Source organism: Chroicocephalus ridibundus, chromosome 8, assembly GCF_963924245.1.
Source record: "Chroicocephalus ridibundus chromosome 8, bChrRid1.1, whole genome shotgun sequence".
NCBI classification, from domain to species: Eukaryota; Metazoa; Chordata; class Aves; order Charadriiformes; family Laridae; genus Chroicocephalus; species Chroicocephalus ridibundus.
In genome coordinates this window covers 49,839,511-49,850,717 of record NC_086291.1, presented here as the reverse complement: position 1 = coordinate 49,850,717, position 11,207 = coordinate 49,839,511, and the positions used below count along the sequence as shown (strand labels likewise).

The 11,207-nt window shown below is 42.1% G+C and overlaps 1 protein-coding gene across 2 annotated transcripts; it reads right to left on the bottom strand.

The window, feature by feature from the left end:
- Positions 1-169: 169 nt before the first annotated feature.
- On the bottom strand, positions 170-11,204 carry UBFD1 (ubiquitin family domain containing 1). Of its 2 annotated transcripts, XM_063344024.1 has the most exons (7): positions 11,113-11,204; positions 10,631-10,897; positions 10,329-10,537; positions 9,093-9,158; positions 8,778-8,883; positions 6,265-6,347; positions 170-4,996 (listed from the first exon to the last, which is right to left on the bottom strand). In XM_063344024.1, the coding sequence occupies exons 1-7, from the start codon at positions 11,141-11,143 to the stop codon at positions 4,886-4,888; spliced, it is 873 nt and encodes a 290-aa protein (XP_063200094.1). In that variant the 5' UTR covers positions 11,144-11,204; the 3' UTR covers positions 170-4,885. The 2 variants fall into 2 exon arrangements, with proteins under 2 accessions (XP_063200094.1, XP_063200096.1); XM_063344026.1 differs by lacking the exons at positions 170-4,996; positions 6,265-6,347 and adding an exon at positions 6,354-8,307.
- Between the last annotated feature and the right edge of the window lie 3 nt (positions 11,205-11,207).

Genomic DNA, 11,207 nt, shown 5'->3' with positions numbered 1-11,207 from the left:
TGATGGCATCAGACGGGTTTCCCATGGATTTCCACCTGCGCCCAGCTTTCTACAAAGCAACTAACTACAAACCATTTGCTAACAGGTGCTCCTGCGGTAGGAAGTAGCTTAGTACATACAGAATGTTGCAACACTCAAACACAGAAATACTTAATTATCAAACTTTAATTCATATGACTAATCTTACAGAATAAAACAATAGGATAACCAGTCAAGGTTACACTTAAAAAATCCAGCAGTGCAAATCTAAGACTAAATATTTGTCATCTCCCCCTCCCCTGAAATAGGCAATAGATTATTTAAAAATACCATAATACATGGTACTTACATATTCCATTTAAAATAAATCTGCAGTGGACAAAAACATCTAAGACTTTTTTTTTTTAATAGAAAACCGAAGAATGAATGAATATGGATAAGACATAGTGAACTTCCATGAGCCACAGAAAGTGAATCCTTGGCTAGAAGGTAAAATGGCTGTATGTTTCACACAAGACTCGCTACAGTTCTCCTGGTCCCCCTCCTCCCACCCCCCAGTGATGAGGACATTAATTAACAAAACAAGATGCTAACAATCTAATCCTAACAGGTGGCAAAAGGCTGGAGTACAAAAAGATGAAAACAGCTCCATTGGAAAAAAAAAAAAAAGAAATCAAGTTACAGAGGAAGAAAAAAAAAAAGTAAACAAAAGAAGGAAAGTTTGGAAACAAACCTTGCTCCACTGAGTTGGCAGAGGGAGCAGCGGGAGCCGGGAGTGCGCTGTGCCCGTGCCCATGCTGTGCCCGTGCCCGCACGGCTGCATCGCCTGCGGTTGTAAGGGAACACCGCGGCCGGGAAAGGGAGAGCACGGAACACACCACCACGATATGGCACCTTGACAGTGTCACTGCAAGTGAATTGTTTCTCTTTGGCCCTTAAAAGTATGAAGAAGCAACAGATACGAACTGCATCAAGTACAAAATTTAGCAGGTTGTGTGCGCGTGTTACCAGTTATAAAGTATTGCATGTTAACAGTTTCTTACCTAGTTCTTTGAATTCAGATCACTTTTTCCTCTTTCATCATTATAACATCCTTATTTTAGTTACACATTTCTCATGAAACAGTGTCATTAACGGAATTAATGATTTACTTTAAAGTTGATATGAAAAACATGTGAGTAATACAAGATTTTCATGCAAGATACAATCTCCGTTCAAACCCAGGCAAGGTTTAGTGATAAACCTTTGCATTCCTAATGCAATACCGATCCAGGACCTGTTTATGCTTGGGATGCACAAACAGAGAAGGAAGGAATACTCAGCTCAGGACAAGGAGAGAAGAAGAAACCCACAGTGCTGGGCATGGAGAAGGGAAAGGAACGGCATATAGCTGAGTTGCAAGGCTCGATGCCAGTGAGCGGGGTACGGAGAGCTAGGAGTGCAGCAGGACTGCCCCCCCGACAGGACGGCAGCGAGGAGGGGGACTCTGCCCAGGCGGTGTGGGAAACACCGGCTTTGTTCTGTGGAATCTCACGTTTGCCTTACGGACGCTTTAATCCCCAATTAGTAAATCCAGCAAAGCACTTCATGCAACTTCAGACCCCCAAAACGTTCACGGGGAATTACACACACATACAATAGGGAACCGATCTCTGTTGAAAGGAGATCGTTGAATTGTAATTTAACCGAAATAAACTTTTGCACAAGAATCACCAGATATTACGAAAAACTTCCTATGGAAGATTACATGTTGGATCCCCCCCAAAAAATCTTTGTCAGCCAACCCAAAAATACTGATTATATTTGCACTTTACTCACAACACTTGTGTCTTACTGAGGACTAAATTGCCAAATTCCTCCACAGAACCGTTACGCTGAATCTGCCCTGGAGACAATCACAGGTATCAGACAGTAAAATCCAAAGTCAAGAGAGAGGCTAGCAAATGGCTCTCCAGTTAGGCAAGCTGTGACACTATCGAACTAGAGAGATGGTGTTTCCTTAGATGTTGATGATCATTAGTTAATGTCAATAATTGCCTTGGAAAATTGGTATATGCCAGAAGATAAAGCTCCACATCATTCCAAAAGAGAACGGATCTTAAATGCAGTGTTGCTAAGTTCAATTGGAATATTCACTTCAAAGAACTCCTAAGACATCTACTATATTAAGCCAACAAACATCAATCAAAGCATTTTATGTAAGTATCACTTTCCTGTATTTTAATTCAAACTTTGCACGCAGAACAAAAAAAAAAAAAATAAATTCATTTTTCAAATCAAATCCAACTTGAAAAGAAGCACCTAAGTAGGATCACATTTTCTTAGTTTATGCTATTTTCTTCTCCATGTTTAAGACTGCTTTCTAACCAACGTTTTTCCTACGCAGTTTCGAGATGATTGATTGTACCTGGCACAGGATGCAGAGTAATCGTGCCCTCGGGAAAGGAGCAGACAGGAATGTTAAATACTGCCCTGGACTCGGTGCCCCAAGTGCCCTTCTTGCCTCGGCAGCGGCAGATGGGGTATCTGCCCTCCCTCAGCTCTAGCAGCAGAGCGTACTCACCCAGGTCACCGCCTCCAGCACAGAAGCCACAGGAACTCTGGAGAGGGGCTGGAACTAAGATACAAGTCCTCTCAAGGAGCAAGCAAACGAAAGAACGGGAAAGGAAAATGGAACATGAGTGGTTGCACAGACAGGTCCAAGCAAGTCAAGTAGCAAGTTGGAGCTGATAATCACAGAACCAAGACGACAGCGAGCGCAAAGGTGACCCCAAGTGACAGAAAAAGCTAACGTCACCCATTTTCATTACACGCTAGTCCGTAGACTGTCCACCAAATCCTGAATTTTAACATTAAGCCTCCACACCAGGATTGGCAAGTCGGAAATAAGAAGTGTGATAGCCGCGTTTCAGTTGTAATGTCATCTCCAATTAACTCACGCCAACTCCACTACCTGCACTCGCTTGCTCTGAGCGTCGGAAGGGGGCTGTTCCAGGGAGCACTCCTCTCTCAATGCATTTATGTCAAGACACACTGCTGGTGACTTGTATACAGAAAGGAAGTATCTCAAGCTACAAGAGTAACAAGCACATCACTAGATTATAGGTAGGATATGAAACACCTTTAAAATTCATATTGCATGAATTTTCTAACAGAAAATAGAAAACAAAAAGCTGCTTATGTTGCTATCAAGAGTCTACAGGTAAATACGTAATCTTAACACATACCATAAAGTGAACACTTTTCCCAGTCTCTAAAATAAAATAAAAATAAAATAAATACTCATTTGGGAACCTGCACCTGCCGAGTTTCAACTGGGCTGTTTCAAGGAGAGTGAAAAATGGATATGGAATATATTAAGATCAGCTATTCCTACAAGGCTGTTTCTCCGTGAGTTTCACAAAACGTCGAGCTACTTGCATTGAGCAATATCAAGCCTACAGTGTTAAAAAAAGAACAGCGATCTGTTAGATGCAGGTTTAACACCCAGCAAGACTGATTCAGTCTGACTGCACAATACAATCTGTTAAGGGTGTGCACCTTTTCAGGACTGAAAGGTCCATTCAGAAAAACCTGAGATAAATGACACGTGAACTGCTGAGATGACACGCAGAATGTCACAAACCAAAGGCGAGAAGCATTATTTCAGACAGGACGAGATGCAAGAACTTCCTGTAAACTTGAGCAAGAGAAAAGCTGAAAGGTGATTTAAATTTAAAAAGATCAGTTGCTGGATAGACATCCTAAATTTGGTTAAGATTCACTGAATTAGAGAACTCTAAATTTTCCAATCCAGGTCACAAGACTACTGCAGTTATTTAGGATCCGAAGCGGCATCCGAGCTTCTCTCTTCCCTGCTCCCCCCAGCCCCAAACAAAGCAGGAAGGTCTCTTTGGTTCACTCCCTTTGTGAGATCTGTGTCGCTGCTTCACCCCGCTCACGCCAGGCAGCATTCTGCAGCGCATTCTACAGTTTTCTTTTTTCAGTCAAACAGAGAAGTGTCATCGCAACAGCTGCAAAATGATCCTGGACTGCGACATGCACGATGAACGAAATGCTCCGAAAAATGTAGCACCTCCGGGGCAGGAGGCAGAACAGGAGCAGAGAGGTATGCAGCTGGGAGGGGAACAAGTGGCATGAAAGGGGACAGTAAGCAGCACTGGGTCCTTGCGATTACAAAACATCCACAGTGGTATTCGTCTGCTCCAAACATGCTACACAGAGTGCCAACCCACAGCTTCTAGTATTGGGGGGGAGAAAAAAAAAAAAAAAAAAAAAAGAGAGGAAAAAACCAAAACAACAAAGCAGGGCATCTTTGGGTTAAAAATAAAATAAACGAAAAAAAAAAAAAATAGAGTTTTGCTACCAAAGATTCAAACCTGAAATAAAAGGGCCAGCAGAATATGGCTTACTAAACATCAATTTTGCATACTGTTTAAAGTTTATTTTTAAAAAACTGTTTCTGAAATTCTCAGTCACAACCAAGTAACTAAATTAAGTCTAACGCTTATAACTGAAAGATTATGAAAATATTCGTTTTTGTTCAAACCATGTAAAAAATCCTCAATAATACATTGTAATATTTTCTTTTTAAAACTAAATTGGAAGATCAACTCTCAGCAGATTTAAGTGTATTACACACAATATTTTGTGAATTAAGATTTATTGATTTCCATTGTATTTGCTTTAAATATGGTTGAAGCTGACTGCAGAAAAGGGATGGTGAAATTTTTAAGTTAAAAGTAAACTAATGGTGAAAGAACATCACCTCTGGCTTCCATCAATGCCTCGTTTATCATATTTTATTAATAAGTTCCAGGACTATCACATCCAGGGACGTTGGAGGCCTCTCCCAGCAGTGTCCTTAGCTTTGTGTCATTTTCCTGTGCCAGAGGTGAGCGTGCTTTCAAAAATACTGCCACTTTCCCAGCACCGTGTCTTTGATTGCATCAACATATTGAGTTGGTACCCAATAGACCCAGTAGTAAGATGCTTCTGTTGGGCCCAGCTGAAATGCCTGCAAAGTTAAAAATGACAACATTTACACATGGGAAACAGAACAGCTTACGCCAGTGGACAGATACAGCTTATCCACTACAAAATCAGAAGTGTCTTATACCTACTGCCTCCTTCAAACCCTTGCTGCACATTACATATATTTGGTAAGCAATTAAAAAAACCCAAATCATTCCTCAGAGAAAACAAGGACTGCAAAGTATTAACTAAAATGATGAGCTCTTTCCTTTTAAGATATCATAGCAGCAATGAAAACTCTTGGCCAGTTTCATGAACACGAGGAAATTATTCTGGAAGACAGAATCTGAAGCATAACCCAAAGTCTCGAAAGAAATGAGCAGCGTCCACAGAGTCGAGAAGCCAAACAGGAACTAAATAAGACAATGACCGTGTTCTCATAGTCATAAAATTTTATATTTAAATATCATGTCCTACTCTCAGCTTATGTCAGTATAAATAGGAGAGCATCACCATAGCATGCCAATAACCTCTATCCTTGTTGTAGGACAAGAGCGTATTGTGTCATACTCTGAAGAGGACATTTTCTTACATGGGTGATCAAAAGTCAAGTATCTGGACAGGGACTAGATCAGTGCCCTCCTGCAGACAATAATTTTAAGGTATAAAATTTCCCCTTTCTTCCCCTAAAGAAGGGAGCAGACTTATATAAGGAACTGACTTCAACATTAAAAGTTAGTTACTGTACTTTGGAAAGCAAGATGTTAAAAAAAACATTTAAAGAAACAGCCAAAAGTTCAGTAGAATTAGCACTGCTCTCTTCTTAAATCTGTTACTTTTTCTAGACCCAATACCAGTTTTTCAGAAAGTCACATATGGGAAAAAAAAAATTACAGTAACAAATCACTACTTTTTTTTTTTTAACCTCCGACAAGTGTGTTGATATAAACACAACAGAAACCAGAAATTAAACTAGATATAGGAAAATATCACTAACATTAAGAAATCATGAGCTATATCATAGGTATTTTTGCTGTTTTAACACTGTCACAAGACAGCAGAAGATATGAAATAATGCTTAAGCAATAATTTTTGTGTGAAACCAGCCCAGATTTCCCTAACAGCAGATACTCAATACGCTACTCGAAATATTTACACTGTGACAGCACACCATGTCCACATTCCCACCTTCCACAATCCATGACGCTGGCATTATTACCAGCCTCCAACTTGCTGTGTTTTAAAGACTTGCTTCTGTGTATTGGCATGAAGTAATTAGACTGATATTATTAAAGTAGAGACATTACTTACCATCATGTGATAATCCTCGTGTCCTTCAATAGGTTCACTCACCACATTTTTAATGGACCCCATGGGTAACTTTTCTGTTCTCTCTACATTAAAATTGATCAAAGTATTATTTCTGATATATTCGGAAGCAGTATTTCATATTAATTTCAAATACCACCTCCATTACTTCCAAAAGCTCTTCATGTCAGAATCTCCTCTTTGGGTGAACTTTGGATACCTACTGCTGAGAAGCCTGTTCTCCACATTACCACACACCCCACATCGGGTACGTTAATACTTTAAAGGAATCCAAAATTGGATCACACAGTTCCTCACATTTTATGTTTCCCCATAAAGGGCTCCACTTGGACCAGCAGGATTACTCACCATAGTGAAAGCCGGTCCAGGTGTAAGAATATTCAGGACTGGCTACCAACGATTATACCAAGCTCTACGGAAAGAGCAAGGCTGAAAGCTGAATGAAAATAGGCTAATTAGCTCTTTGAAAGCCTAGTCCTGATTTTACCCTGAGGCGGCATTGAACTATTACTATAAACGCACAGGGAAGGAAATATTAATGAGTAAACAGGGAAAGAAACAAAAAGAGAAACTGAAATAAAAAAAATAGATGACGACAATTACATGACAGAGTAATGTCAGCCAGCCAGAGGTAACCAACAAGAATGACAAAGCATAGGGTTCGTGCAGACTTTTTCTGTCTCAGTTCTGTCCTCATTCTTTCTGAAGACTTAACTCCAAGATCCTTCCTTTCAGTTCCAGCTTTCAGTGTCAGCCTAAAATTATCTTCTTGGATATAAGAAAGAGAAAACCATAAACACTCTACAAACGAGAAACTGAACTGTGAGTTCCTTAGAGATATCTAAGGAATTTGTTTGATCCAGAAAAAAAGCACCTACCTAAAAAAGGCACACAGGGAGATAAACTCAGTGATGTAAAGACAAAAACGCTCTACCTCAGTGCAGTAACTAAGCCAAACTACCCCAGTCAGGCTCGCGACATTCACTGATTGAGTAAAATCCTACTTGTTTAGCATCCTGCAAATCAATTACTCTTCACAGTATCTCAGCAATAGACCAGTGCATGTTATCAATGCCTCTACGAAAATGACACAGAGCAACTGACAAACACCCGCCTACACGAAACCTTGGACTACAAAAACATACAAAGTGATCTGTGAAGCACAGGAAAGCTGTGTGGGGGAAGAATCAGTTCCAACTTCCCAGGACTAGCAAGTGAAAAACTGCATTAACACCAAGCTGGTTTTATTCTAGCCCTTACGTACTGGCATCTGCCATGAATCTCTCCAAGCAGGAGGGAGTTTTCCCCAACAACAGTCAGCAATTACAGCCATTCCCTAGAGGTAGCAAGCTGCTGCTAATTTTGGGAAGTAGGGAAACAGGTTACGTGAAAGACAGACGACTACAAGAAGAATCAAATTTCACAGCTTAAGAAACACTAATCTAGAACGCTTCAGAAATACTAAACTTGAAACTCAACTAGAAAGTGAAGGAGGAGGATTAATTGCTTAAATATTAATCATGTATTTAGAACACATTATCAATAACAAAAAGGTCTGTCTGCCCAACCTATAGAGGAAAAAGAACAAATGTCTTGCTCCATCGCTTAGCCCAGGAGAAAAGAAAAACCACTCAAACAGCACCAACACAGGTTTTAAAGCCAGAAAAAACTTCACAATCAAGTTCATCCTACAAAGGAAAGGTCAAGAACTTCCAAGATTTCTGCTTACTTTGGAAATAATGTAGCAGCTGGAGGTGCCATCCAAAGCTAATATTACCATCCAATTAGGTTACTTTACTGGGACAGTGAGCAAGCACTGATATTCCTCTTGCTCATCACTATATTGTCCCATCCTGGTCAAACTAAAGGAGCACAGCTTCCTTTGGAGGCAGGGGGTTATCTGAGACGTCCTCAGCAATGCACGTTATCACCACAGCACTTTCAGCTCCTCCTGGCACCACTCAAGACGGCAAACTGATTCCTCTGCACAGCAACACATGCCATAGTTTCTGCAGTTGTACATCACTGAAACAAGACACCCAACTAATTTTGGTTGAAAGGACAGATAATGACAGAGATGCCAGCACTCCTAGTTTTAATCCTGGTTCTGAGATTCCCTTTCGAGTCTTAGCCAATTCATTGAGCCTCTACATGATGCTGGCACCAGACCAATGTTTATGAAGTGCTTTTGAGATATGCTAGAAATGCCAAACATTATAATTTACAGTTGGAGCTATGAATAGCAGATTGGAACATTAGTCTACTGGCACAAACAAACTCAAGTTTTTCAAGAACAGAAGTAAAATATCAAGTAACATTCAATATCTGGGAAAATGACATTTGAGAAGAGGAAGCAAAATTTAGTCTTGAAGTGTTACAATACCACTGCTATTCCCTAAACACAATTTAGTCACAGCAGAAGCTATTTCTAGGTCACACAATACACTTATAGCCCAATTATCAATTATTCATCACAGAGTTTTGGAGTTGCTCACCTTTTGTACCAATCCATAGTTGGTCTTGCTCAAGTTTAAAGGTCAATCTTACTTTCCCCCCTGACTTGTTGTACATGCCAGATAATGGCACTGTTGGCAGACGCTCCTACAAAGAGGCAACACAGTAAGTCACAGTCAAGGACTTCAAGAGGAAAAGCTATATCCTCTTAACTTTTAAAGCATAAAGACGATCCATCTTTCCAGTTTTCTACTAAGATAGCAAGGAACAATTGAACCAGCAATGAAAGGTCTCGAACCACAAAAGATGTCTCTCTCTTCCAATTATGACAATGTCTCAGGTACTTATTTACTTACCTGAACACCTTTAACAGAAGGCATCACATCATCAGGTTTTCCTTTATCCAATACTTTCCTGTGTTGCTACAATATAAAAACAGAAATTAGAGTTTACGCAAATGCAACACAGCTTTTCAATTTACTTCCATCTGCACCCTTGACCATATGCCAATAGCATTAAGAGACAGTTAAGGACTATTCTCAGTAATTTATCACACAGGAAACGGTTAATTTTCAAAGTTAACCGAGCACTTTCTATGACAGTCTAAAGAAACTATATAAATAACTAAAACCCCAGCATAACATCCCTTCTAGAATATACATATACTTAAATATATATCTATAAAAAGTTAAAGGACGCTGATATCATACGTGCTGAATCACATAGTTGGCATTTGGCAAGACAGTTTTAACGGTCAAGTGTTATATCCAGTGAATGGCAGAAAACCCTCCACATTTGACAGTGCAACATACCGCAACACAGCAACAAACCAGAACGGATCAGAGCAGCAGTAACTAAGAAAACCATGCTCACAGCTTGTAAGTTGCCAAGTACCTTTAAACAATGATGGAACTTACAGTGAACTATGGTAAATTACAGAAAAACAAAAGCATGTTTCATAAGGGTTGCAGTTCAATGATGCACTACTTGATTTTTAATCAAATTTATTCTAAGGAAGGTACGGGGCTGGTAATACTTTGAGTTGAAAATCCTTTATCAGCCCCACAATGCTGCAGTGCTGCCAACAAAGCAAGCCTCATGCTGTACTTCAATTCCTATTCAGAGGCAGCACTTCAATATGCAAGAGGAGAATTCAGAACCCATGTTCACTTCAGTGCTGGGACAGCTGAAGGAACTTCTCTCTTGGTGTTCATTTTAAAGGCAGTTTTTGGAGATCAAATTCTTTTATGCCAACAAAAATTAGTTAGCTTTTAGATATAATTAGTTTAGACTGTGTTTGAGCTAACAACCACGAAATATTTCTATTATTTACCATTTCTTGTCTGAAATGGTAGGCTGTGCCTGGCACCACGACAAGGGGTGTCTTGCAAAGCCCCAGCCTCCACTGGGATGTTTTTCTGCTGCTAAAACTCCTCTGCACAGAGCCCTTCTTCTATCGCTTAGCTATGAGAAGAGAAACCCCAGCCTGCTTTGAGGAGGAACAGGACCCAGAGGTGACTGCAGAGTATTACAAGAGAACCGCGTAAATCCAACAGCTCCCCCACACCAGGAATTATGGAGACATCAATAACCTTTTGTCTGCAAAGTGGTTCCTTTTTATTTTCTTCAGCTTTGACCTCCTGTTGAGCGGCTTCTTTGGGCGTATTTACCGCTAAAACATCATTGATAGTAGAGCCAACAACCATTATTTTAGCTCCGTTTGTTACTTTGATTTCCCGCAACGTTTTCTCCTCTGGTAGAAGTCCCTTGAACATAACTTTCTGCATAGCAGGTGGAAGGCCTAAGAGGCAAGAATAAGGGTTACGAGATGGCGTGACAGAGGTGAGAGGAGGCGCGGGCTGAGGCGGGAGAGGCGGCGGTGGCCCCGACAGACCTGTGAGCGAGTGGATCTTCTGCTTCAGCTCGGCCCCCGTGCTGTCCAGGCAAAACTTCACGTCGTACTTGTTCTTGTTCCAGATAACCTTCAGCTCCACTAGCTCCTTCCCGCCCTCCGCGTCGCCGCCGTTGCTGACAGACGCCTGTGGGGGATCCCGGCGCTCCTCGCCCTCCGGAGACCTCCCCGCCGCCGGCGAGCCGCCCTCTCCGCCGCAGCCCAGCGGCAGCTCCTGCGCCTCCGCCTCCATGCCCGGCTCCTCGGCACCTGCAGGCGAGCGGACAGGAAGAGCCTGGCCAGCGGGAAGCTGCCCCGGCCCGGCCCTACCCGGCCCGTCCGCGCTCCAACCCCGGAGCGCCGCTCACAGACCGCCCCGGGGCCGGCTCCTCGCCCCGGCACCTCCCCGTTTCCCCGCCCCACCCCGCGCTGCCACCCGCCGCCTCGCCGCGCCTCGCCCCGCCGCCGGGACCGCGGGCTCCTACCATCGGCGGCGGCGGAGGCGGCGGCGGCCATGATGATTGTGTACAATCTGCCGCGGGGCACGCCGGGTAACGCACGCCACCGCCTGCTGGGCCGC

What these genes read in the sequence shown, in the direction of transcription:
- UBFD1 (XM_063344024.1), bottom strand. Translation starts at nt 11,143, where the DNA reads ATGGCCGCCGCCGCCTCCGCCGCCGCCGATG. An exon ending in GAAGATCCACTCGCTCACAG is followed by an intron (nt 10,538 to 10,630) that starts GTCTGTCGGGGC and finishes CTTGCCTCTTAG; the next exon opens with GCCTTCCACCTGCTATGCAG. An exon ending in ACGAGGATTATCACATGATG is followed by an intron (nt 4,997 to 6,264) that starts GTAAGTAATGTC and finishes TTAACTTTGCAG; the next exon opens with GCATTTCAGCTGGGCCCAAC.